At 38.9% G+C, this 27,965-nt stretch overlaps 1 protein-coding gene across 5 annotated transcripts in view; it reads left to right on the top strand.

Annotated features, from left to right (window-relative positions):
* The first annotated feature begins 238 nt into the window (after nt 1-238).
* phf21ab (PHD finger protein 21Ab) overlaps nt 239-27,965 on the top strand; it is a 34,175-nt gene continuing 6,448 nt past the window's right edge. The window contains exons 1-18 of one of the 5 annotated variants that reach the window (XM_053476407.1): nt 239-649; nt 3,498-3,557; nt 10,717-10,757; nt 11,280-11,378; nt 12,894-12,926; nt 14,213-14,278; nt 16,966-17,133; nt 19,986-20,237; nt 20,848-20,940; nt 21,905-22,186; nt 22,321-22,425; nt 22,533-22,584; nt 23,216-23,295; nt 24,895-24,955; nt 25,920-26,095; nt 26,676-26,831; nt 27,244-27,319; nt 27,553-27,656. In XM_053476407.1, the coding sequence (XP_053332382.1) occupies nt 3,533-3,557; nt 10,717-10,757; nt 11,280-11,378; nt 12,894-12,926; nt 14,213-14,278; nt 16,966-17,133; nt 19,986-20,237; nt 20,848-20,940; nt 21,905-22,186; nt 22,321-22,425; nt 22,533-22,584; nt 23,216-23,295; nt 24,895-24,955; nt 25,920-26,095; nt 26,676-26,831; nt 27,244-27,319; nt 27,553-27,656 (1,869 nt within the window). In that variant the 5' untranslated portion in view covers nt 239-649; nt 3,498-3,532. Of the gene's footprint in view, nt 650-3,497; nt 3,558-10,716; nt 10,758-11,279; nt 11,379-12,893; nt 12,927-14,212; nt 14,279-16,965; nt 17,134-19,982; nt 20,238-20,847; nt 20,941-21,904; nt 22,187-22,320; nt 22,426-22,532; nt 22,585-23,215; nt 23,296-24,894; nt 24,956-25,740; nt 25,764-25,919; nt 26,096-26,675; nt 26,832-27,243; nt 27,320-27,552; nt 27,657-27,965 lie in introns of all 5 variants that reach the window. The other 4 variants (XM_053476406.1, XM_053476410.1, XM_053476409.1 and 1 more) reach the window with 4 other exon arrangements.

Genomic DNA, 27,965 nt, shown 5'->3' on the forward strand with positions numbered 1-27,965 from the left:
CCTCCTTCTTTCTCTTTCCTGCGCTACTTCTTTTGCTTTGGCGTTGAGTTGAACACGGAGTTGCTCGTGCCACTTCTCTCCAGATGAGTTTCGCCGAGTTTACATCCGGGTTTTTTCCCTAGGCAATGGGAGTCGCAGCACCACTGTTCCCTAGGCAAAGTGAAATAAATTCGCCGCACCGTCACAAAAAGTAGTTCTGTTTGAAAACACGTTTCGCTTTCACTTTATCGCACGGATTCGACTCACGCACATTACTTTAACGTTCTCCTAAATAATACAAAGCGATTAACCGCATAAGCGAGCTAGATTGGCGTGTTCCCGGTGTAGTTTGCACAGCCCCTCCGTCTCCCTCTTCCTGCGCGCAGGGATCGGGTTTGTGCCGCGGTCGTGGTGAATGAGATTGAAGAAGAGTTCTTCTTGTTTTGTATCTCAGTTTCTCTCTTTTTTTTGAAACGCACAAATAAAATACAATAAGTAAACAACAATAAGATCGGATCGTCGGATTTAAATCCGTGCCGGTGTTGGAGTTAGAGTTATGTAAGCGATCGCTTCGGAGATTGTTTGCTCGAGATATTTTTGGGGGGTGTTTGTAAATATTTATTTAAATAATTTGTCAGAAGGACTACTGCTCAAGAGTGAAGAGTGCAGGGTAAGTCCACCTTGGGAGCTTTTTTATTTGATAATTTTTATTATTATTATTGTTTGAACTTTTTATCCGCGCCGTTGTTTGGACTTTTCCTCGCTTATTGAGGCGCTTTTGTTTTCGTTGAGTCGAAAGAGAGAGAGAGAGAGCGAGATATGTGTGTGTGTGTAGATTGGAGGTGAGGAAGTCTGGACGCCTCGCTTGGTTTCTCCTTATTCTAAGAGTTGAGTGCTATATTCCTGAGTGCACTGCTTATTGGACGAACAGCAAAAAGGGGCCGATTTAACTTCACAAGAAAATCTTAATTAAGAAAGAGTCAAGAGGGGGAAATCTTGTTTGTGTAAAAGCAAATTTGTTGCGGTGTTTAGAAAGCCGCCGCGCGTCTGTCTCTATAAAACACTCCGCTCGCAGTTAGCCTGCCAATACAGTTATTTGTCGTTTCAATTGGCTAGCGCTAGCCTGTTAGCTCTAGCCGCGTTAGCTTCTCATCTGGAAAGCGTTCGTTAGCCTGAAGCCGAAGTGCTAGCACGATGCCACATCAGTGCGTCCGAGCTCACACAGCTCTTTCTCTCTCTCTCTTTCTATCACTTTATCTCTTTCACCTACTTATTTCTCTTCTCATTAAGAAAACTATCTGATATAGTTGTCTTGTTTGTTCCTCATCACCCGGGACGAGTTGTTCGCGTGTTCATAAGCACAGCTCCGTGTTTAAGAAATGTTTTAAGTTGTTCTGGACGAATGCTAACGTTTTCTAGCTCTTAGCTTGCACCAAGTAACAGGACTGAGCAGATTGTTAAGCTTCAGCTAGCAGCTCTTAGCTCTTTCTGCTTAAAAACTTTAATCAATCTTCTTTTTAATTATTATTATTTTTCCTTCACTCCTGTTAAAGAAATCATCCCTCCCAGGTGTTAGTAGAATGCTAGGCCCGTGTTGGGATAAAGTGCACTTTCTGTGCCTCGTTGCCGTCTCTGAGTCCCGCATCATCATCATCACCCCCTCCTCCTCTTCAGTGTACAGGAGCCGCTTTAGGCCCAGGGAAAAAGTGCTGCTGAACTTTAGGTGTCCCTGTGCACCTTGCGCCTTCACATAAACACAACTCGGGTCTCAGCAAAACATGTCTGATAAACACTTTCATAAACACTTGAGTTAGCACATGTTGTGCCAGCTCCTATCCCTTTTCTTCTCACTGTTTGATTTCCTCCTCCTGCTCAAGTCCTCCCAGTCCTCCACAAGTCCTCATGTAGAGCTTTTTCATGGTGGTGTGCTCAGGATTGTTTGCCTGGATTTTTTAAAAAACAAAAAAGATTTAACTCCTAGCACAATTTGTTCTCGTCGCTGTTCCACATGGTGTTTCTGTAGATGTTTAATCTCATTGGACGCTCCTGTTTATTTAGTTTCAGAGTTGTTTGTTTAGATTAAATATCATTCTTTCGATTACAAATTTTAGATTTCTTGTGAAGCTGTGTACCTGAGGTGCACTTTTACTGTGGCTTAAATACAATCGACAGGATGTTTGGGCACATCAGGGACGTACAAACTTTTTGCAATGGACACACAGACATGACCAAGTGTCTGAAAGCGCTAGTGGAAATCTTTCTTGCGCGCACGCACACGTTTACACATGCTAACCGTATGCATGTATTGAAATTTTGAAAAGTCAGTGATAAAAAAAGAAAAGTTAAAGAAACATATGAAATAAATAGTAGAAGGGTTTAAGCTTGTACACACAAACTGTACACAATTTAACAATATCTAGTAATTAGAGACGCTCCGATTGATTGGCTGCTGATCAGAATCGGCCGATAATCATTCAATTTTACAGGTTGGTCGCCTCTAGACTGGCCAATCACATCAACTGATACTATTGAGACGTTGCCAGTCTGGAAATATTAAAAAGTTTTATGCAGTTTAAAAAAAAAGAATTAAATCAAGTAAAACCATGTGGCGGAACGTCTGCCAAAAGCATCAACATGACTAACCTTATTTACCCATTAAAAACAAGGCAGCGTGAATAATTTGAGTATAAAAAGTTACCCGCAAAGGCAGCAGCTAAATCTTGCAAGTCAACCACCTACAACTCTCTCACATTTTTTGTGAGTCGCTCTGGATAAGAGTGTCTGCCAAGTACCTAAATGTAAATAGCAGAAGTGCTTAAAAAGCTTGAGCCTTACTCTAGAGAGATTAAAAAGACTAAAACCATGATCATAAAAATAATAATTAAGAGAGAAATAAAGAGCGGTTGACCCTGCGCTGGTCAAGGCAGCCTGGGTTTATCTTACCGCTCCACTGACATAGCCTTGTTCCATTTGCTGCATGGTATAGTGAGTGAGTACAGTAGGACAGTCGCATTTAGATAATTTTGATGAGGGCCCCTTGATTCTAGTTAAGGAATGGAAATTTATGCTCTTTAGTTGAGCATAGACATCTCTATCTTTTGGTTTCAGTTTCTTTATAATCTACCAGAAATAATGGAATTTGTTGCATATTTTGTCCTACAATCAATAAACATTTTACATTTATGATACTTTCTTAGATCTTTATTATTTTTGTGCACTGCTGTTTAGAATCATTATTTTTATTGCTATAAATAGTACATAAATAATACAACACAATAAATAGCACACTTTAAATGATCCCAATAACCCCCCCACACACACCTATGATTATGAAAAACCCTGATGGAGCACTCCTACTAGTACTGTAATGTACTTTGGTATTAACTTATTTAAATTTTCAGAGTGCACAGTGTCTTGAAGGTTTAATTGCACACCATTATATAAAAAAATTTGGATTGTGCCTTGTTTTTTGCTAATAAATAAAATGAAGAGTAGTAACTCAAGTTTCTTTATTCCAGATACGTGTTCACTGATTAAAGCAGCAGGTCTCTATATGACAGAGATAAAAGCTTACAGGGGTGAGGCAGACATGTTCTTTTCTTCTCTTTTTTCATATATATATATGTGTGTGTGTGTGTGATATTTTATGCACAAACTTAGAGTAAAGCTTTTTTGCCATTGCTAAAAAAAAAAATACCAAAAAAATTAAATAATTACATATAGTCTCAATATACAAGCAGAGCAGTTACTTGACCAATAATAGATAGCGTTAACATTAATCAATAAATAGTATAATAAATAAATAGACAACAGGCATAGCATTAAGTAAATAAATAGTATGAGGTAAAATAAAATAAAACCTCACCTTGTGCTCCAGTAAAAAATAGACATTAGGTTTAGGTAAAAAAAAAAAAAAGTGCCTAAAGTGCTCCAGTTAATTAAAAACGTGTAGAAGTACTAAGCGTGTACATCAGTTTTTGCACACCAGGGGGTGGGGGCATATGCGTAGCAGCTACAGTGTTTAGTACCACCACAGCCCTGGGAAAGAAGCAGTTTTTCCTAGAAGTCCATCCTGTGATGGCTTTATATCTCCTTCCAGATTGCAGGAGGTTAAACAGGTGCCGACCCAGATGAGAATGGTCTTTAGTGATGGCACGAGCTCGCCGCAGGCATTGTGAGGTGTAGGTCAAGTCCAGCTCTTGTACATGCCTCCCAATGAAGTCCTGTGATATTTTTACCATCTTGTGTTTTTGTTTGCATTCAGCGTATCGCATCGTCATACAATCTTACTACTCTTATTTGTACTGCGATAATAGTCCACCAATTGCTTCTTGGTTAAGCCAGGTCACTTGAGTTTCCTCAGGTAGTAGAGGTGCTGCTGGGCTTTTTAACACGGAGGTGTTGGTGGTGCACGGAGGTGTTGGTGGTGCAGCTGACATCCTCTGTGATTGGCACCCCAAAAACTGCAAGGGAAAAAAAAAGGTGCACTATGTTGACCATCAAGCCATTTTTGTCTTGTATTATTCATGTGTCTTTGCTCTATAAAATGTTGCACTGTTTAGGGATTCTTGATAAAGAACTTGACCGGAAGAATAATGTACCATGAAACTTAACTTGGAGCTTAACTTAAAGATTAATTAGGCGGGCTTCACGTTAGGCACAACGTTTTGCATCCATAATCTCTATGATTTGTAGAATGTCTATAAAATGACAGATAGAAAGCACATCTAAAGACAGACAAGCAAACGTGTTTTTTCTGTCTTTATATGTATTTGTTGCTAACGTAATCTTTTTTTTAATTTAAGTTATACTTTAACTTGGCATAAGTGACAATTTACTCAAACTCCCTGCCCATCCACCCCAACTGTATCATTTAATATGCAAGAAGAAGAAATTAACAGAATTAGTAAGTATTTTACTTTAAATGAGGGTAGAACTGTTTCATAGCAATCATAGTAAAATGTGTTTGTAGCACGAAAGTAATTGCTGGCTATGAGCTTCTGTATTCGGTATGGCAGCAGCACAGTGCAAACCGAAGCATGTAGATTGAGATTAACGGCACTTTCACATTAGGGCAACGCAATAGTTTCTGAGAACACTTGGGGCCCAAAAGTCTGGTTAATTTTTATCAGTGAGAACACAATCGTTCCACACTCGGGAACCGTGCACTGAATTGAATCAGAACAAGAGTAGATTGCTGTTTAGACGCGACGTCTGTCTTTTACGAAATCTCCAATCTCATCCTTTGACCTACACAACCGTAGCGGATACAGTAGGAAGGCATAAAAAAGGGTTGCTCTTGACATTTTCCCCGAAATAGCAGTAATTTTAGGCATAGCGCGAAAGTTAACTTCCTTGTTCTCTTTTTTTCTTGTGTTTAATGGCGGCTCACAAACCAAATGCTGTATCGGAGAGTGTAAATACGTAAGTGTGCTTAATAACGGGGCACGTTCCTGGGTATAAATCCGTGCCCAATGTGAAAACGCCCTAAGATCCTAAGCCCTAAGGGGACGATGATGTATACACGCAAGTAGAATTGGGATTAAAATGTACCTGCAACATTTTCATTTAAGTTGCTTATGATGCCCCAGAATGATTCCTTATAGCACTTCTTATACCATTAAAACAACTAAAGGTACTAGGCTACTTAGCATGTTGAAAGGTTTAAATCAGTAGTGCAGCAGAGAACAAAACTTACTTTTCAGATGACATCACAGTTTTTGAGTCACGGATTGTTAAATTTTTTAGATCAGGAAAAAAAGGAAGATGGAATTAATTCTGCTTTATTTGTATTCCTTTTTTTTAAACGAGAGGACTTTTTTTTTCTTAGCAATGAACTTTGTGTCTATGGGCTGAAACAACATTCAAGTTGGCCACTGTTTGCATAAGATCTAACAATAAATTGTTTACTACTCAAGTGGGGGTAAACACCACACATTGCTCTTTAATTTAAGTATTTCTCTTATTTATTCATTTATTGTTTTTTTTGTTTGTTTTTTTTGAAGTGGAGACTTTTTTTTTCCCCAATTACTATTTTTCAAAGGTAGAAGGTACTGACTGACTGTCCATTGACAATGGAATAATAAATGGAAAAAGTTCCTGTCTCTACTTCATCAAAAAGAAGACATGTCGCTAACTGTGTCACAACGTGCCAAATCAAATGTGCCGAAAAAGCAGTAGATCAGAGGTGGATTATTTTCTGATTGGTTTACTTTTCTAAAACCATACGTCAGGATTAAATTATTCTAGTCTCTGATTGGCTGGTTCCTTTCTATCCTGAAATAGCCATGAAACAGCCAGTCAGAGTTTTCCTTCTTCTAGTCTGTGAATGGCCAGTTGTTCTGCCCCCTGTGGTGTAGATGGAGTGCTGTCAGAGCGCACCTACTAATAAATTTTTAAAGTGCTTAAAGAGCCGATATGTAAAGCATTCATCATGCAAGAGTACAGAACAAGTTGTGTTAATATTTAGTGTGTGTTGATTTTATTCACTATGTAAACTCTTGCTTCGTGTGTCACACAAGTTGCCAATAGCCTTTCAGCAGCACAGAGAACTTAGCTGTGTTGATATTTAATGCAAACTAAAACTCTGACATGTGGAGTAGTGCTTAGCACCGTGGCCTCACACCTCCAGGGTTGAGGGTTGATTCATGCCTTTGGTCTGTGTATGTGTGAAGTTTGCATGTTGGGTTTCCTCTGTGTACTTCGCTTTTCTCCCACAATCCAAAGACATGCAGGTTAGGCTAACCAGCATTCCCAAATTGCCCATAGTATCTGTGTGTGTGCATGCACAATAGATTGGCACCCTCTCCACTCTCCAGGGTGTACCCCGCCTTGTTATCAAAGTCTCCTGGGATAGGCTCCAGGGCCCCCCACAACGCTGTACAGAATCAGTGAAACATTCTTATTTTTTATTATTTCTTTTTGTATTTTTTGGAGCAGCCAGGATTACTGGTCCTGCAATAACCATGCACAGGTGTGTGTTGTTTTGCTCCATTAGGAGTAAGAAGTAATCTGATATGTATCAAGCTAGCACTTTTTTTTTACTACATCGTCTTATGCTCCACATTTTCACAGTTGCATCTTTTATGCGATCTTCTGATGTTAGTTAATTTAAGGGCTTCTAATCACAGCTTCGATTCTTTGCGCACAACATGTAGGCCCATGTGACTGCCTGATGCAAAAACTGTGAATTTTATTCATTTTAAAAAAAAATTGAATATTTGTTTTAAAAAGCATGGTGATGGCCCAGGCACCCTGATCTGCCACTTACAGCAAGGAGCAGCTCTGCAAAAATACTATTCTAAATCCTGATTAAAACTACAAAATAGTTTAGCATAACACTTTTTAGGTACACAACATATCAGTTCAACATCAAGTAAGATTACATTTTAGTATTGCTTTTAAATTCTGTACCCTTGCTTTTATTTTTTATTTTATTTGTATTTAAGATTTTTATTTTTTAATATTGTATTTCCCTAAGAAAATGTGAAGTGATTTCTAAACATCAGCAGAGGACACTGTACAGATTTGTGAGTAACATCTCAATCAGCTTCAATTGTTCACTCGTTGTGGAAAACAAAGGATGAAAAACGGATATAACAAAATAAAGACTAGAGGGATTGCAAACATCTGTATACCAGCACCATGCAGAATCTTAACAAACTCACAGGAGTCGGAGCAGTGTCGATGGGTCGAAAGCGCTAGGAGAAGTGGTGCAAAAGAAACGGGGAGAATAACCATAATAAAGATGATAAAACTTAAGAACGTAAGCTTATGCAATCACAAGAAATTCCTGAATAACCAACGTCCCAGTATACTGAAACCGCTTTAAACTGAGTCATTGTGTTTGGAGACCTGTTTTTTGTTTTGTTTTTTCCCCTCTCTCTTGCTGTTTGACGTTGTTCAGATTTCTAACTGCTATTATGGTTATTCATGACCAAGGCGGATTCACGTGTCGTTTGATATTGGGATGTTTGTAGCTTTTTTTTTTCCCCTTTTATGCCTCTTACCAACTTTTGCAAGACCACATGAGACTACGCTTCAGACAGGAAGCTCTTCTATTAGATTGTATGTGTAGCTCTGTATTTCCTGTAGTGTACATGTCTATGAGAGTACCCTCTCTTGCATTTTTTTATTCAGTGTATAATCTATACTCCAGGCTACATTGTTTATGCTGTGCAGTTTATGAGAGGAGTCAGAGTATGTCTTATTTGTAGATGTAAAAAAATAATAATAATAATAATAACTACAATTATAACTATTACACGGGCTGTACTGAAAGGAATACAAAAAACGTGCATAATTGATCATTATTATTAACTGTCACCATTGATAAGAACAATATGCTCAGACATATGAAGTGTAGGTAAAGAAGGGCAAACCAGCGTTGAAGACAAACTGCAGTGAAGGACCATCAACTGTGACTGTGGGGATTTTCAGAGAGGATTTGAGAGTTGGGTTCAGTGATGGTACAAATGCATCTCTTGTGATGGAAACTATGTTGAGTAGTAGTTTGTATAGCACAGGTCCACTTCGGCATTACTTTCAATACAGAGAGCTCTTGTAGAAGGTTGTAGCACAACTGTTCTTCTTTACTTGTGATGTATAAACTCTTTGCTGCTGTTGTCTGGCTCAGGTCTAAAGCCGCATTAGGGGCACAGCTTGTAGCTACATTGTTCTCAGGAACGAAAATTATGCTCTTTAATTATCTAATAAAACATAGAAAATAAAGAAGGATGTGTTAATGCAATAAGCAAACAACTCTTTAGACACACCTTTTTGATCTATCTTTTCAAAAAGAGTTTATAAAAAAATCTTAAACAATAAAATCAATGTGTCTGGAAGGAATGATTTCAGTAAACTTGTCTTGCATTATCACAAAAAATAAGCTTTTTTTATTAACAGAAAATGGTTGTACAAAAACAAGTATTTGTGGACTGTCATGATCAATAAATAAAATGTTAGTCACCTCAGATGTAGTAAATTAATCATGCATTCATGTAGATTTTATAAAATTGATTTAACTTGGGGATGACGTGCAGTTTGCTATTTTTATTTAAAGCATTACTGTGGTAAAAGTTTACGTATTGCACTATTTTTAGAGATTTAAAGGACCTGTGGGTCCTCAGACTCCCTACTTTTGTCTCTCCAAGCTCCGAACTTGCCTTAAACTGACCATTAAATAAAATTCTACTTGAAAATTTTGGAAGCTGTGTTAGTGCAGAAAAATGTGTCTCAGGAATCCGTTTGCCATAATGTCAAATATTAGTCACTCCAGGTGAATAGGCTTTTTTTGCATAAGGTTAAAAATGAATTATATAGACACTCACTGCCCGGCCAAAAAAATATTAGCAGTTTAACTCAGCTAATATTTAAGAGCCTCCCATATCCCATGGTCGTCGGACAGGTGTTACTTTTTTCCCAAAGGTCAAATTATTGTCCTGCATTAAGAGAAGAAAACAAGTAAGGAGATTGCTGAAACTACTGGGTTAAAACTGTACCCAGTTAAAATCATTATTAAAACCTGGAAGGATAAAAGTAAACTGTCAACATTGAGGAATAAATGTGGTCCAAAAAACAAAAAACCCGGATTAAACATGCTGAGAGATCACTTAAACGCTTAGTGAAATCAAACCACAAAAAAAAAAAAAAATCAATAAAACAAAACTGGACTTCGGGAACAAACATATGTGCAGCCTTAAGAAAAACATTTTATTAACACTTAGGGCTCCACAGTGAGGCTGATCAGGGGGGGAAAAGGCTTTAATTTGCTGTGGAGCATTGGAAAAAGGTCATGTGGTCTGATAAGTTCAGATTTACCCTGTACCAGGGTAATAGGCGCATCAGGGTAAGGAGAGCAGCCGATGTAGTGCTGCACCCATCACGCCTAGTGCTGACTGTGCAAGCCTGTTGTTATAATCTGGAGTTGGTCCTTTTGGTCAGGTCTAAACTCAACAGTGTTGTGTGCCCAAAAAATGGGGTCAGTTGATGACCTGAATAGACTTAAATGACCAGTTTTTTCCATCAATGGATTTTTCTTTACTGGCAGCAAGGGCATTTCCAAGATGACAAGGAATAGATGGACAATGGAGGATTCATCAGGCTCAAATTGTGAAAGAGTGGTAGCATGAGACATCATTTTCACCAGACCTTAACCCCACTGAGATACTTTGGGATGTGCTGGAGAAAACTTGTGGCAGTGGTTCGACATCATCCCATCATCAATACAAGATTTTGCAGAGAAATTAATGCAACTCTGGACAGAAAAATGCTTAGACATTGGAAGTCAGTGTGAATGCATTCCATAATCAAAGCGGGAATATTGGTGTGACAAACATTTTTTTTTTCTTGCTGTGCAGTGTGCATGTATGTTTGCATTACTTACTTGGATGTGTATCATCTACACCTTTATCTACACTGTCAGAAAGAATATGTCAGGAACTAGCACTGAATTAATCAACAATTGATGGTGCAAAGTAATTGCATTGCGTTACCTATTCTGGCCACAATTCTTTTTAAAGCCCTTCTGAAGCCCAGTATCTATAGGTTTGACAATTGCAACAGCTTAGCAATGAAGTGTTCACATTAAACAGTGGAACTACAAGCGCACCTGCTTTCTTGCAGGTGCAACAGTAATGAGCTGAGAGATTCACACTGTGCTGTTCTATAGGCTGAGAGTGTCTTTCTTCCCCTTTTAATTGTGTCTGTGTGTGTCTGTGTGTGTCTGTGTGTGTGCAGGGAGTCAGAGAGCGAGTGGACACCAGTTTCACTGCCAGCTGGTGAGTCCTGTAATAGCTTCAGTTATAATTGTTCTTTTGGCTCAGTGCCTCGCAAACCAAAATCAATGATACTGAATGTCTGTAAGGCTGCCTCTCACTCACATATCATTGCTGTACGGTAATTGTCATGTACTTAGCTGAAACATGCATTCGCACACACACACACATACATACATACATGTACACAACATTCAATTTACCTCGTTTGAATTGGACAGCGAGCTTGATTATGAAGTATAAAGGCATATGACTAAAGGCACATATATAAATAAAATACACTATTATTATTATTATTATTGACAGTTTTACACAGCTCTAAATATTGTTAGTATATGTGTTAATACTGCAGGTCCCTCCCAAAACACCAAGACTAACACACTGCTAATGCCATTGCTTTTAACATCCCAGCTTAGGCCTTTCATAGCCCTGCCTGATAACAAGTGTCAGTTGTTTTCTATGGGACATGTTTGAATACATTTGAATAAACCTCTAAACCAATAACAGGTTCTAAATATTTTCCAGGCTGAAAATTTTCTGGGACTGACTTGCTGGCAAACTGGACCAATGATGGAATTACAAACATTACAGGAGGCCCTGAAAGTGGAAATACAAGTCCATCAGGTCGGAAGTTGTCACTAAATTTATTTTCTGTATTGTACAAGGGGTGTTCATGACAAACCAAGACTTTCTTGTGCATAAAGGTTTTAAATAGCTTGACATTTACGGAAAACTTGAAGCACAGTATGGTGATGAGACTTTAGACTGCAGTAAAACATTTGAATGGTGCAAATATTTTAAAGAAGGCAGTTCAACTGTGAATGATGATTTCGGCTGAGGTGGCTCGGAGCCCACTGCAGTCATTCGCATGAACTTTCAGTGAGAAAAAAAAAGGCCTGATCCCTGAAAATCAACAGATAACTCGTCACTAAATTGATTGAATGATTGTGGATGCAGTTCCCACAAGCAGCACTTGCACATTACAGGAACCCTGTCTGGGGTTTATTGTAATGTTCCTCATACTGTCCTGACATTGCTTCGAGCACTTTCCACATGTTAAGGATAAAATTAATGGAGTTTCAGTGGATGCCAGTGTTTCAGACATAAAGCACGCGGAAGCAAACCTTCTAGGTCTACCTCCATAAGTGCATTTGTGTAGCAGAGAATTAGATAAACAAAAAATCATTTTTACTGTTCTGTGTCCTGTAATTCTACACAAAAAAAGTCCTGTTTTTGACTTGAACGCCCCTTTTTTTATTGAACCAGATCTAAACCTTATCTCTTGACCAGTAATTGTCTAGTGTAGTCTAATAATGACTGCTTCATGGCACTGAGGAGTTGATAAATGTGGCAGTGCTCTATAAGGTCAGTAAATATTAATATTTTTATTACGTGTGTAAAAAACAAAACAAAATTCTGCCAGCAGTATAATTGTGAGCTGCATGTTGCAGCATGTAGAGAATGAGTAGAGATGCCTCAGCAGGATAAGTACTCTAGTTCAGGAACATGGCAGCACTATTGTTAGAGCGGGAACATTGTTGCCTAGTCTTGGGCTCATAGCTTTAAAGGCTGAGTATTTGCATGCTTAGAGTGTACTCAACGAACACTAGGTTAATGAGACATTGTGCACTCGGAGTGCGAGAGTGTACAGAGATGGAAATCTGCTGCAGTACAACCATTGACATTTTAGCAAGGAAGTAACTGATGGATGCTTTATAGCAATTAAGTGGACCTTTTTTTTTTTAATAGGCTGGGTGTCCCTGTATGACCTATAACTCATTCTGTTTCGTGTTTCAGTGAATAGAGTTACTCTTGCCCATATTCAGTGTGCAAATTAAAACCGTTCAAAAATCTCACCAAATGTAATATTTGATTTAAAAAAAGAAGTTTTATCTGTGCTTTATTTTATTGCACCACTAAAAATATGCACACAAAGCCTACATTTTTTGGCTCGTATGTCTTTGATTGCTTGTCTGAAAATTGTATTACAGGTGTATCACGTTGCAGTACCAGGGTTGGCCTGGAAGTGTCGCTAATGTTCTGTGTTGAAGATTGTACTTGACTGACAATTTAACAAATTCTTTTTTTTTTCTTTCTTTTCTTTTTTCTTCTTTTTTTCCTTATTTTTTATGTATACAGAAATTGGTTGCACAAATGAAGCAGGACCCACAGGTAAATATGTGTACATACCAGTTTATTACAGGTTTCTTACCCAGCCAAGGTCTGTGCAAAAAAATTGAGAATTAGGATTAAAAGCAAACAAATCCGCTTTACTGTTTAAGGGTCAGCCTAGTCCTTCACATCTGGTGCTGGAAATGATTCCCACTTTTGGACGTCTCTCAGCAGAAGAACCTGTAAAGCCAGTAAACATGCCCTTTAGCAGGTTAAGGTGCTGTTAGGGAGTGTTCGGGAAGCTGCTTACAACAAAACCCTAATAATATTTGTATTCCGTTGATCCACACTGTTAAGAAACAGCTCTTTGATACAACACAGGCTCTCGTTAAAACTATTTTTATATCAGTTATTTTAGTTTTTTTCAAAACTGCATTAAAAATAAGAGCAGCTGATGAATCATTGACTCAATGATTATATGATATTATCTTATATATTATATTACACATTTGTGCTTAATTGCCCTTGGCGACACACCCCTGTATGTTTGGCAGAAAAATAAATCATCTAGTTTTGAATACTGTATTTTTTGTTTTGCAATGCATTATTAAAAAACCTTGCATTGTATTTGCATTTGCTGGTAACCATTTCATCATGATTTAAACAAGCAGTGACAGATGCACATTGTGGCCAAAAGTTTGTGGATGTTTGATCATCACACTCCATGTACTTGCAGAGCAGCCTGTACCAGATTTAGTGCCCCTGTTTGCTGTTATAATAGTCTTTGCTCTTCAAGGGAGGTTTTCCACTTGATTTTGCAGAGTGGCTGTGGCGATTTGTTTTCATTTAGCTACAAGAGCATTAGTGAGGCCACGCACCGATGTCAAGTGAGGAGGTTCAGGGTTCCAGTTCATCCCAAAGGTGTTCAGTGGAGTTGAGGTCCGAGCTCAGAGAGGGATACTCTAGCTCTTGCACTTCAACTTTGACACACCATTGTCTTCATGGACCACCCTTTGTGCAGAATGAAGGGAAATTGTAATACTACGGCATACAAAGATGTTCTGTATAATTGCGTGCTTCCACATTTGTGGCATCAGTTTGGATAACGTCCACATGGGGAGTGTAATGGTCAAGTGTCCACAAACTTTTGGCTGTAGTGGGAGTTGTGCACTTCTGCACCATTACCATGTTTCACCATTTTACCATTAACACTCATTCTCACCAAATCTTTGTTCCCTTTTTCTGTGATCACCTAGGGCTTATTCTGTGTTCATAACTGCTTTATTAATCCTGTTCACAATCCTCACGTTATTATTTTTATTATTATTATTATTATTCCAATCTAGAATGCTGATCTGAAGAAGCAGCTTCATGAACTTCAGGCCAAGATCACTGCTCTGAGTGAGAAACAGGTACAAAAAGTGATTTTCTTCTCTCTCTCAGAACGCTCGTATAAATGCTATACTATTTAGCACAGGAGTACTCAGCCATGATTTGTGAGGATTTAATCACAGTGTTTTGCAGTAATTAGCATTGAACATGGGTTTCATCTTCACATGCTGGGAGGTTTGTGACATGAATCAGAATAACAGAAATGTCCTTGCATGGTCTCTTTGTCCTCTACCGGTTCCTGTCCTGTCTGCTGTCCTTAGACTCTTGTCTTGTATTGTTAAGGAGAGTAGATTGAGTGGTATCATTTAACCTCATCAAAATAAAGACGAATGTTTGTTGTCTGCTGGTGTCTTTAGAGTGCTTCGGGTGGGTCTGCTCTTTCAGCAATAGGAACTTGTTTTGCTTTGTATGATATTTTGTTTTGTTTTTCTGCAGTAAATTTGTACATTTGTGCATTTTTAATAACCAGTGTAAGTGAGTTAATGTTTAAGATAAAAACTCTGTTAATAGAGAAACACTGTACCTCTATTAGAAACACCAGGCTTAATATATTGATAGCCACACAAGTTCTATTGATTTGTCACCGGTACAATCAGGTGAGTCAGTGTTCTACACGTGATCTTAGTGGTGTTTAATAAGGCAATGTTCAAATACCAACTTGTAATGACTCATTTCAAATTTTTTACCCCAATATGACACAGATCAGATTTTTTATGGCTGTCAAACACACAAATCTAATGTTTTTTTTTTTACTCTGATATGAGTTACTTTTATATGTGGTCCCAGATCGAATGTATTTTTAATATGTCGTCACGCGACTATAATGAGAACAGGCAGGTCGGTGTTCATGCGACTTTATTTCCTCTGCTTCGGAGCTTGCCGCTTGAGGTACTCACCGACATCGGACAGCACTGGCAGCTCAGGGAGTTTACAGCAATTTAAGCAACAGCTGTTTATGACAGCCAAAATGAGGCGTCTGGCTTTCTGCCTTCTTATGGACATCCAAATAACACCAAATGACTGCTTGCCATGCTCTAGAGCTAACTCCAGGGATATTTTTTCTGAAATCATATCCATTGTTTGAAATTAATGAGCGGTCACATAAACTTGTGACGTGTTTTAACCCTGATGGCACAGGCAAAGGCACGTGAATGTGTGCCAAAAGACAGACGCATAGACTCGGATAAAAGTCCCTTGTGAATCTGAACATCATGACATGCAGATCCGTCTGACAAAAAAATCAGAATTGAGCAGGGTGGGTTGTAATGTTGAATGCTGTGCCTAAATGCACAGATTTAATGTATTTCAGGTCAGATTTGAGTCACTTTCGAATGTATATGGACTTGAATAAGAATAGATATATCGGACATTTCAAAAATTTTAATAATTCTGCCCCTTTTCTTTGCCTCTACGCATACTTGGTGCAGTTGTTGATTTCAGTCAGCACCGGAAACATATAAATTACATTGCAATGCTATCAGGACCTTATAAAACAGCTAAAGTGAGGCATCTAGTTCTCTTTCTTTTTCTGGACCACAACAAATAGACTTCTAACAGCTTGCCGTCCTCCAAAACAAAATCAAGCATTTTTTTTTTTTTGCTAAAATAGCAACCATAATTTAAAATGAATGAGTGGTCTCACAAATATGACTTATACATAAGCTTTAACTCAATAAACTCGAGGAAAGAAATATCGATCAGCTTGTAATGTACGTAATAATACATTACTGGTTTATAAGTAACACAAGTGTAACATCTGCTATAGCTGGTAATGTGTGTGTGTGTGTGTTCAGCACAAGAAAAATGTGTGTCTGTTCTATGAATATAAAATTTAGCAGGCATGTTTCAGAAAAATGATGGCTTGATGTGATGTGTTCTTTTGTCTGTGTGTTAACTTTTTGTGTTCCTGACCTGTAATTGGTTATACGAGCATGCACTAGTGGTAAGCCTAGCTCAGTTTCATCAAAATTGTTCTAAAAATTCAATATATTTTAATGATTATATCCTTTAGTCAGTTAAAGAATAGAAGGCTGCTTAACTACCTTGTACCCGTTTAAGTGTGTGTGTGTGTGTGTGTGTGTGTGTATTGGCCATACTGTAATATGAATTTATAGGAGCATGAATGATTCATAAACTAGTCTTGGGAAATATCTCTCTTTGATTTTTATGTGTTATGATGAAATTGAAGTTGATTTGATCTGTACCTGGAATTTTAGATCTACTATTATTTATGCAAAGTCTCTTGTTGCAAAATGCTCCTGTTAAAGTGGGAGCAGTTACCCCTTCTATGGTTAAATTGTGCAAGGATGTGGTGACTGTGCAAGGATATCGTGTGTGTGTGTGTGTGTGTGTGTGTGCGCGTGAATTTATTTCAGTCTTCTCAGAGGTGCGCTCTTGCTCCAGCAGACTCTGAGGCAGCAGTGTGTGTGAGCTGAATTTCAATGTGCGCATGTCTGTGTTGAGCGACTGTGGCAGCCTTTATTGAATAGGTTCCTCTGAAGGTGTGTAACTAGGCTTCACACCTCAAGGATCTTTCATAGTGTCTGTTTCTAAGCCAAACCGAACCCGCCGTTTCTGCAGCGCATATATAACAGTCCAGTGAATACTTGTTGAATTATGTATTTGGATGAAATAACAGTGGACGCAGTGGTAGTAACGGTCGTTTGAGTTTTAGCTCTGCTAAAGACACACCTTGTCTCCATTCTAGAAAAAGGTAGTGGAACAACTGAGGAAAGAGCTGTTGGTGAAGCAGGAGCCAGAGCTGAAGCTGCAGACGGTGCAGGCAGCGGCGGACGGTAAAGGCGTGATACTGGCGCCCTCCTGTCAGCCCCAACAGCAGCCCACAGGAACTCCTCACAACAAGGCAGCTCCACAGGTGACACACACATTCCTAAGCTGGTCCTAAAAGTAAACTTGCACGTAGATTATCAATCACGATGTGTGAGAAATAACACGTCATGCAATATGTGGCTCAGACACCAAGTTGCAATATATAGTTTAAAGCAAAGCTTTAATACCATAGTGTATCCAAGATGCCAAGATGACATACTCGTACAGTGCAAAATTTTCTCTAACGTAAAAACCGGAGTAATATACCGATTAGGTAGGTTGGTACTGTACAATGCTGTGTGCATAACTGTGGGACCTCAGTGTATGAGGGTGGAGAAGGGCTCTGGAGAAAGCCAAAAACAGGAAACGGGTCCATCCCAGGCTCAGCAAAAATATTGTGTTTCGACAGAACTCCCAGGACCACACAAGTACAGTGGAACCTTGAATTACGAGCATGATTTGTCCCGGGAGCGGGTTCGTATTCCAAAACACTCGTAAATCAAATCGAATTTTCCATAAGAAATAATAGAAACTCAAATTATTCATTTCACAGCCCCAAAAAATAAATACATAAAAATAATTTACACAAAATATTAAGTAAAAATAAAACAAAACAAATTAAACCTGCAAAATAAATCCTGACAGATAAGTGTTTCTGTTTGTCTGCGCAGGCGCTGTGTGTGTGTGAAGCTAAAGTAAGGAGCCCCTCCCCCTCTCTCCCTTCTCGTCTTACACAGTTACCCTTCCTCCACTCTTTTCATAAACACGTGCACACAAAGGAAACTCTTGTTTTATCGGAAAAATAAACAAGAAATCTCTAATGACACTCGATTGAGCGACACACTAACAGAATCACTGCTGTAAAGTAAAAATAAAATAAATTAACCTGCACTTTACCTTTGAAAAGAATCGCGACAGAGCAGAGAGAAAATGAATCATTTACCTATTAATTGAGACATTGCCTTTCCTTTACATGCGTGCTGTACACACACGAATATAGACACAAAATAAAATGTTTATGTGCACACCTGTGGTCACGGTGTTAAAGTAAATAGTACAGGCGTGCACAGATGTTGATTATACCAGTAAGAGACGCGCACTAAGACCCAGCAAGGGAGACGATTACCCACAATTCTGCAGTGCAAGAGAGAGAAAAAAATCATTGGCTCAGTTTACATGACGCTCGGCGTCACAACAAGAAGCGCATGCGTAATACATGATACTCGGTACTCATAAACCAAGACTTGTTCGTTTTCCAAGTCAAAATTTATAAAAAAATCTTTGCTCGTCTTGCGGAACACTCGCAAACCACGTTACTCGCAATCCGTGGTTCCACGGTATACCTGCACTAGAATTATGTTAACCATTCCAAAAGAATTCTGAATAGGGCTAAAACTATTCCTCGAGTAATTCGATTACAAAAAAATGATCGAGGCAAAATCTTCTGCCTCGAAGCTTCTTTAAATTAATTTTAAAAGCTTGCGTTATGTTTTTGCGCAATTATTTGTTTGGCGTGACGCAGCGCGCTTCCGGATGCAAGCTGCAAGTAAACGCAGACGAAGAAGAAGCGCTTACGTCACCCACAAAGCAGAAGGAGATGCGAACAGTTAGCTGTGTTGATTTGAGGGAGCGTTCTGTTGCCGGCTGCAAAATGGAATGGAGTGATAAAAATATCAGCGAACCAAGAGATGAGAACTTTTAGTTCTCAAGGTTAAGTTGCACAATTTAGTGTTTTTGTATAATTATTTATTTTAATGTGTGCTTTAGTTCTTTTTGATACTTGTAATTTTGTAATTTGTAAATAACTTTTTTTTTTTTGCTGAGAAAAGACTTAAAAAAAATAATGTATGGCACTTTAATGCACTTAATTCATCTCAACTTTAAGCTATTCTTTGTATTGTGAATGATGACAATGTTTATTTTTGATGAAATGCTGTTTCTAAAAACAAAACCAATTAATCTTTGTTTCTCTTATATATTTTACGCTGCTGTTTAATTAAGCAAAAGTACATTTTATCCGATTAATCGATTAAATTTTTGGTAGAATACTCGACTACTAAAATATTCGATAGCTACAGCTAATTCTAAACAAACTTGCCTAATAATTTGCTCCTACCACACAGGATCCTGTGCAGCCTACCAATATGTGAATTCTTTAGAGCACACCATTTGTAGGATTATGCACCATTTTACTGCCTCAAAAGCAAACATAAATAAAATTAATACAGGTAGTCTTCTACTTACGATTGTGCTCCTGAAATAGAACTCGTTTGTAAGTCGTTTATAAGTCAAGGTGGGGCTTGTACACATATACAATATGAAGCATACCAATCCACCAATGTCCTCTTTCCCAACACTTCAAGTGATCAAGTGGCCATAAGAAATAATAAAAACTCCAATGATTTGTTCCACAATTAACGCATGTTAGATGCGAACTGCGGTCTGTTTATATCTGCAGAAATCTCCAACTCAAACGTTTGTAATTTTTTTTTTTTTTTAATATGATTTTTTTGTGTGTGACATCACATAAATTGCCACACAAGATAGTCACAATATGTAACTGGAACCCTTCACCCCCATGTTTTGTATAAAAGGAAAAATAACCTTGGTATGTGTTAGTGTGAGAAGATTATTCTGCTTTTACCAGCCAGTATAGCATAATGAGATTTTTCTGTAACATCGTGTCATATCTTTCTTACTTAAAAACCCAGCTCATGGTCTTCAATCAGTGCTACTAGTCTAGCAAAAATACTGTAGTTGCAACACAAGCCATGAAGTTATAAATTGCATTGTTTGTGGTAAACACTTTATACCACTTCTGTATCTGATCTCAACCTCTTGTTGAACTTATTCCTCTCCTGCTACTTCCGTTTTTATCTGTACTTACCACTATAGAAGACTCTGCAAGTCACGCCGGTCCTCACCACGAAGACTCTACCTCTAGTCCTGAAAGCTGCCGCCTCCACCATGCCTGTTTCCATGACAACGCCACGCCCCACAGTTGCCATGGTCACTGCCATTAGCAATCCCCCCAGGTCTGCTTTGACCCCTGACTCCCGCAACGCACCAGTCAACCTTCAGTTGGCCAGCAAACTGGCCAGTCAGGACACAGAGGGCGCGTCACGAGTCGTGCCGAAGAACGTTATCGTAGTGAGTCTAAATCACTTCACCGTCTATCCCTTGTCCCCTCATGTTCTCATTTACTGTAAATAGTGAGGTCTTTTTTTTTTTGCAGTGTCTCAGAGTAAGATTGTGAATCTCGCCTCAGAGACTGGTAATATTATTATTAATAATAAGAAAATATTTATACTAATAAAACGCATACATAAAAAAGAAGCACACTTTTACTCTGAGAATTCTGGACACATCCTTTCCCTTGTATAAGCGAACATTCTCGGTTAAAACTATTTTAAGCTATTTTTTTAAAATTATTTCAAATGTTGCACAAGTTATGAAGTGTTTTGATGCGTTATGTATTAAAAAGGATGTGTATACTTACATGAAAAACTGCGATGACTTCTGTGCTGATGTGCTCAGCTGTGGTAATTGCTTGCATTTATCTGTGATTTAAAACCAGAAAAAGAAGAGAAAAGATGATTTTTTTAAAGGCCTTTTGATTTAACATAAAAAGGCTTAATTTGTGGAAACTGCAAGTAGGTGTAGTAGTGGTTCAAATCTTTCCTCACATTGACATTTTCCCCAAAAATCAAACTGAAATCTCAGCATTTTGGTTGCAAATAAAGCACTGGTTTTGTCACAGGTGCAGGCCAGCACCACCTCGGCTCAGCCTATCAAAGTTCCCCAGTTTGTCCCTCCTCCTAGACTGACGCCTCGACCCACCTTTCTGCCACAGGTGCGTCTCTGTAAGATCCGCCCACCCCCTTTCTTGTCCCAGCGTGTGCAGTTCAACACCGACGCCACTAGAGGAACGCTAACAACACACAATAGGGTTAAGAAGTTGTTCTTAGCTGTTCATATTCAAGTGTCACACAATAAGGATTTATTAGTATTAGTATGCTTCAAACTGAATACATGTACATTTAACATTTTAATCATTAACATTTACTTATCAAGTTATACAGTATGTGATATTTATTTAGGTCAAATAAGTTGTTTAGGTGTATGCGTACACGGCTCACTGTGATGACCCTAACCGTCCCGTTTTCTAACCCAGCGCTGGCTGCAGTCGTTTGTCACTTCCATTCCCCTTACTGTTTTCCACAGCTGGTGTGTTTGCCACTGTTGTTGCAGTGTGTTAATTACTATAAGGACATTTCTGTTGAAGCATTTCAAATGCTTTAGTTATGTGCTTGTTTTGCTCTACTGTTTGCACTCTGCCTTTTGCAACAGGTAAATTTTCCCTTTTTTCTTTAAGCAACGTTCATTGTGCTTTGGCTGTCCCTTTGCTTTTGTTTTTGATGTTTTAAAATACGTAAGTCTTTTGACTTAATGAAGCCTTGTAATGCTAATTGGGGCTCTGTGACCCACGGTAACCAAAAAAGTATCAGAATGGCCACAACTAATTTCTGCTTCTGCCAGAAAAATATATTTAACACTCTTAAGAATACCTTAAATGATTAGCGTTTATCCTATCTACTAGCACAGAAGGAGAATTTCTGAATTTTTGATCTTTCTTACTAAAGTACTTACCAGAGCCCCTTAGTTGGCCTTACCTGGGACTAACAAGTCGGCATGATGGTTGTTAAAGGCATGGGATCCTCTCTGACAGAAATCGTACCACTGAAATGCAGAAAAGTGGGGTACGTGTATATGTGTACCGCAACCAGCAGTCCAACTCCGTCCTCCTTATTTCTTAGGTGCGCCCGAAACCTGTTACTCCCAACAACGTGCCCATCGCCCCCGCCCCTCCTCCCCCCATGATGGCTGCTCCCCAGCTGCTCCAGAGACCAGTTATGCTTGCGACCAAGTTAACGTCGGCACTACCCGCCTCGGCAGGCCCCATTCACCAAGTGCGTATTGTCAACGGCCAGCCCTGTGCCATCCCCAAAACCGTTGCTTCTACAGGAGGAGTGACGGGCATCGTTATCAGTGGCCCGATGCAGACACTGCAGATCAGCAGCTTAAACGCAGACATAAAGGTGAGGGAAGTTCTTTTGACAGCACCTTTAAACACTATTCAATCTCTATTTCTTTTTGTGCATCCAGTCCTTATCCTTTGTTGAGGGTATTGTTTAAATTCTAAGCAGATCTAACTTCCCATCTTCTCCGTCAGACTGTGAAATCTCAGGGGGCTTCAGAGCAGGTGCTCACAAGCACCCCTGCTTCAACATCTCCTCCTCTTACTTTGCCTAAGGTTAAACGAGAGGAGAATCCACAGGTAACATAATAAGCTGATTTTTATGACCGTTATGTATCTGTTTGATTTTGTGCCTTACTCATTTGTTACTTCTGCTTATGTCTATATGTATTTATCTGCTTGTTTAGAAACTTGCCTTCATGGTGTCTCTTGGGTTGGTCACACACGACCATCTGGAAGGTAAGTCCTACATAACGACAGGATTTTGCCATAAATGATTAGCTTCAAATTAAAAGGGAGGGATTTCACATTCTCAGAGTGTGTTTCTGTGTAGCTCATGGTCCAGCGTTAGTGTTATATGGTGCACTGGGGTAGTTCTATAGGTGCTACCTGGTGATTTTATTTCTCTCCAGATCAGAAGTGTCTGTGTTTCTTTCTCTGCTGAAACTAATTCAGGATAGAAGCTTGTAGATTTTATCCTTAGGTTGTTGTAACCAATGTTTCTGGTAAGCTGAAACTTCATGTTTTTAGTCATTTGTTTGTTGACATGATGATCAAATGCTTTTATGAATCACAAGATAGAAAACTGGACCAAATATGATTCGCTAAGGGCCATTTTACTTCTTGTCCATACTGTTTTTACCAAGAGCCCATTACAAGGGGTAAGAAAAAAGACCAAGTCTTTTAAAACAATAAATACAGTCCCACAGGCTGATTAAATTCAATTAGAGATATTTCCATGGAACACTGATCCTGTCCAATAGGCATAACGGATGAATTGGGTACTTTGATCAGTTCATTGCTTTCGGTGTAGTTAACTGTTGCTGAGTCAAACAGCAAGCTCTTACTCTAATGTTTTTTACTGTTGCAGAGATTCAGAGCCGAAGGCAGGAGCGGAAAAGGAGAACAACAGCCAATCCTGTGTACAGCGGAGCAGTATTCGAGCCAGAGGTATAAATACTTACACCAGTGGTTCTTAAACATTTTCTGTCATTCGAATTTTCAAGCCCCACTTGTCAACAAAATGATAACAAAATCAGCCAAGTTTACTATTTATTTAAATATCAATTTCTAATCAAATAACACCAAGTTCAAAACAGATAAAATACATGTGCAATTGTTATAACAGGCTTTCTTAGTCACGTATCTAGAGCTTTCTTTCAAAGAAGTCGAGTGGCTTATGTTATGGGGTGTGTTGTCTTTAAGTGTCTTCCTACTTTGTTGGGTCTTATGCTGTCTGCTGCCAGCGGTTTTAAACACAAAACACACACGGGTCTCTCCTCTGACCCCACCATCCCCACCATGAATCCAAGTGCAACATAGACTTCATCATGTTTTCCTTTCGGCTGGCTTTTTGGTTGATTAAGCTGGTAGTGCTGAATCACCTGCTTTTTCGTGGTCCATGTAACAAATGTATCCATTGACGTTATTTACTCACTACATACAGTACGCTACTGACCCGGTTTGTGTCCGCGGTAAAGTTCGTTTGATATTCGCATTTCCGAATTTAATAGCTGCGTAAATAAACCCTCAAATAAGATACCCACATATATTTCCTTTTTACATCGTCTTTAAGCTACATCCGCCGTAAATTATACATGTTTAAAAGCATAAACAGCATTATTCTCTACGGCGCAATAATGGATTTAGGGATCATTGCAAAATGCCGGACACCAACAAAAAGCATAGAACGATATTGATCTTCCCTTCTGTTCAGCTCTAGTACTGCCTGATAAAATGGTAATTTTTAACAAAAATACAGAAACATCAACATACACATTGGAATAAATGAAATTATACATATAATACCGAATGTTTCCTTATATATCGTTCCTCTACAATTAACATGCCGACGTTAAACCGTTATTGTTGCACTATGGTTCTAATTTTTCTCTGATGTTATTTTAATTTACTTGTATTAATGATCCATTTATTTGCGTGTGATTGTTTAGTTTCGAGTGTCTGATCTTTATTGTCAATAAAGAAAAGCATGAATTAGAATAGGTACTTTCCTATTATTTTCCACTAATTCTCTCCCGTTCATTGCGCCCCACCTGTCATGCCCGTATTCCCCACTAGTCGGGCGCGCCCCTCACTTTGAGAACCACAGACTTACACAGTACACATGCACACGTGCTGCGTGGACCTAGTAGATCATATCCTGATTTGACTTAATCATTATCCAATATTAATCATAATCCAACATCTAACATGAGATGCACAAACCAGGAATGACAAAAATAATAAACTGAGCTGCACAAAAAAGTCATAACGTGACAGGACCATGTCCTGTATGTGACGGTCAAGGCTCCATGTAGTGTATCTTGTGTTATTACACTGAGTTACCAGAGGAGGGAGACTAGTCCATGTAAAGTAGGGATGTAACTTAATACATTGTTTATTTTTTGCATTGGAGAAATATGTGTGCTATTTCGTCTTAATTGAATTACTGAAATAAATGAATGTTTTAATTATACTTTAATTTATTAAGATGCACCTGTATGAAATCATTTACTCTAATTACCCAATTTGTCTTATTGCACCTCCTAGAGGAAAAAGAGTGCGGTCACCTATCTAAACACTCCCCTCCATCAAGGAACGAGGAAGAGAGGTCAGTGACTGCTCACTGCATCACTTTAAGCTCTGAACTACTTTATTTGATAGAAATGTCTGTTGTCTCTGTGCTCACAGTGTGTGTGTGTGTTATATCATCAGTTGTCTGCCACGCCTGCTTTAACATGTTTCCTAACAAAGTTTTACAGAGTTGACGGCTTAAAACGAATGATCTCTAAGAGTCTGTACATTATCTTGCTGCTGCTTTTTCTAGCTGTATCCTCTTTCCTAAGCTTGCAAAACCTCTGCTTTATTCGTTTATTCTTCCTTTCAGTTGAATAAGCCCACGACCCGACCCTCAGTACAAACTGCCTTACTTGCTAGTCTAACACTTTTCTGCACGTTAGATGGCGTAATTATTGTGGAAAGAGTCATTAGGAATTTTGCGTGCAGTTCTGGAAGAAGTAAAAGTCAAAACACATTTTACACAATTTAATTTCTCCTTATCTTTGGAGCAAACTGTATAAATCTTATTCATTGTCTGGAACTGTGTGATTTGATGCTTATCACTTTTGACAGTGTTACTGGAGCACTGAAAGGAGTGAACGGTCCTTGTGTGTGTGTCTGGGCTCTTTTGTTGTGCCGCTCTCTTTGTCTTCCTACCCCCTTCTTTCTTACTTTTATCCGTCTCTTCTCTTTACGCTTGTTGTCTTCCTATCTTTTAATCTCTCTAAACCCCTGCATGCAGTGGTTGTGTGGTGCACTAATTGCCTTTTGGACCTCCTTTCCTTTTTTTCCTCCTTTCTTTCTCTGCTTTCTTTAATTCCTCCATTTTCATGCTAGCCAACGAGGACCCCCTTTCAAAGGTATGTTGTGACCAATGTATCATCTGTTTTATTTCACCGTTGTTTGTTTGTTTTTGTTTTTGTTTTTTTTTTGTTCCCCCCTCCTCCTCCTCCATCTTTTTTCTGTTCTTTTTTTTTCTTTTCTTTTTCTTTCTTGTCTGTCTCATTTTCGCTCAGGTCGCCCACCCAAATACAGCAGCAGTGCATCAGGGCCAGAGCTGGGCTGCCACCCCCTGCTCTCCCCATCCAGCAGTCACCCCGCCTCCCCAGCCGCCGAGCGGCCTGATTGTGGGGGCTTCCCCCTCCCCGTCCACCCCCACTCTCTCCCTCAGCCCAGCCCCAGCTCCGGGGATGTAAGTAACCACAGAGGTTACCCCACTTTTTCACCCTGCTCTAGAGTACATTAGTGTACACCACAGACTGCCCCTACCACACTTTTACACCTGCCCTGTTCATGATGTACTGTAGTGGAGTGGTGTGCTGAGGAACATTCTCCCCCTCTTTGAAATACAAAAGCAGATTGTCATTCATGCACATTCTTATTGATGTTTTTTGGTTATTTTATGGGAAACATTGCAGCCTTACACTGAAAATAGATCTAGATGGTTAATCTCAAATAAAATGATCATAATCACTTCACAGGGTTTGGTTTCCCTGCTATTTATCTGTTCCTTTTGCCTTCTGTAAGTTTTTATTCCATTAAACACCTATTAATAGTAATTATTCAGACAATTTCAGACAGGTGCTACACCTATTTGATCTAAATTTATTCAAATAAATCTGGATTTATTTATGTAATGGGTTGTACTTTAAGGTATAGTTTTAAGCTAGTAGTCAGACCTTTCCTGCCCTGCCCTGCCCTGCCCTCTCCCCCATTTGATTGGTCCGGCACAGAGGGGTGGTGGTACTGACCCGTGCCGTTCTTCCTGACAGGGAGACATCCATGAGGATTTCTGCACTGTGTGCAGACGTAGTGGCCAGTTGCTCATGTGCGACACGTGCTCACGCGTCTACCACCTCGACTGCCTGGACCCGCCCCTCAAAAATATTCCTAAAGGCATGTGGATCTGTCCCAAATGTAAAGACCAGGTAAACTACATCACTCTGCCATGACGATCCCCAAACTGGTTAATCTACCTGCATTGAATCCTGCTAACCTGACCTCAACTTATCAGGCTTTTCAGACACATAAATACAGTAATATCTAAGACCAGGTTTCTCTCTTTCTTTCTTTGATTAGTTTCAATTATACATTCCCTAACCCATACCAAAAAATAAGGCTGCTTATAAGTTTTTTGTAACTTTCCATGGTCTTATATCAATTGTCCTTTTATTTCACTCATCATGTAAATGGAAGCTGGCATCCAGAACACTCCCATTGAACTCCTTTATTTGTTCATCACTACACCATTAGCAGTTGATCACTGGGGAAAGGGGCTTAATCTGGTGTCCCATGATTTCATTGATCTTACGCCAGTGCTAACGTCATATTTCTTTTCAGATACTAAAAAAAGAGGAGGCCATTCCATGGCCCGGGACCCTGGCGATTGTACATTCCTACATTGCATATAAAGAAGGTAAAACTTTCTTATTAATAAGGTTAAGATTCCAGATGTAGTGAGGAATAACCACATGTTTAGTGACCAAAGATTATTTTTGCAACATTTTGGTTGTGTCTCCATTCTGTGAACTTCCTCATATTGCTTTAATATTTGTAATTAACCCTTCAAATGAAACAGAAAACACTGTTTTAGAGCCATGCTTTAAAATATAGTTCATTTAAAAACTCACCTTGTTTTGCGGTGAATAGCAAAAGAAGAAGAAAAGCAGAAACTCATGAAGTGGAGTGCTGAGCTTAAATTAGAGCGAGAGCAACTGGAACAAAAAGGCAAGCAGCTGAGCAACTCTATAACGGTAAGTGTCCATAAACGGTAGACAATTCGGTTAACTGTCACCAAGCTCTGTTTATAAGGTGAGGCAAGATTTCTTTCATAGGTGCAAACATCAGGCCTTGTTTCAAGTCGAATTAGAGTGGAAATGTGGATAAATCCTTCTGTGAGAGTTTATACACATAAAAGGTATTCTTCATAACAATCCTATAAACTGTAGCCTACTTGTGCTACTCCTACAAAAAGTGTGTGTAGATTTGTGCATATTTTGAACAATTAACGTAAACCTCAGTTGATCAAGTTCAAAAACTTTTTCCACTAATTTAATGAAACT

The sequence above is a fragment of the Clarias gariepinus genome, chromosome 2 (assembly GCF_024256425.1).
Source record: "Clarias gariepinus isolate MV-2021 ecotype Netherlands chromosome 2, CGAR_prim_01v2, whole genome shotgun sequence".
Lineage (NCBI taxonomy): Eukaryota > Metazoa > Chordata > Actinopteri > Siluriformes > Clariidae > Clarias > Clarias gariepinus.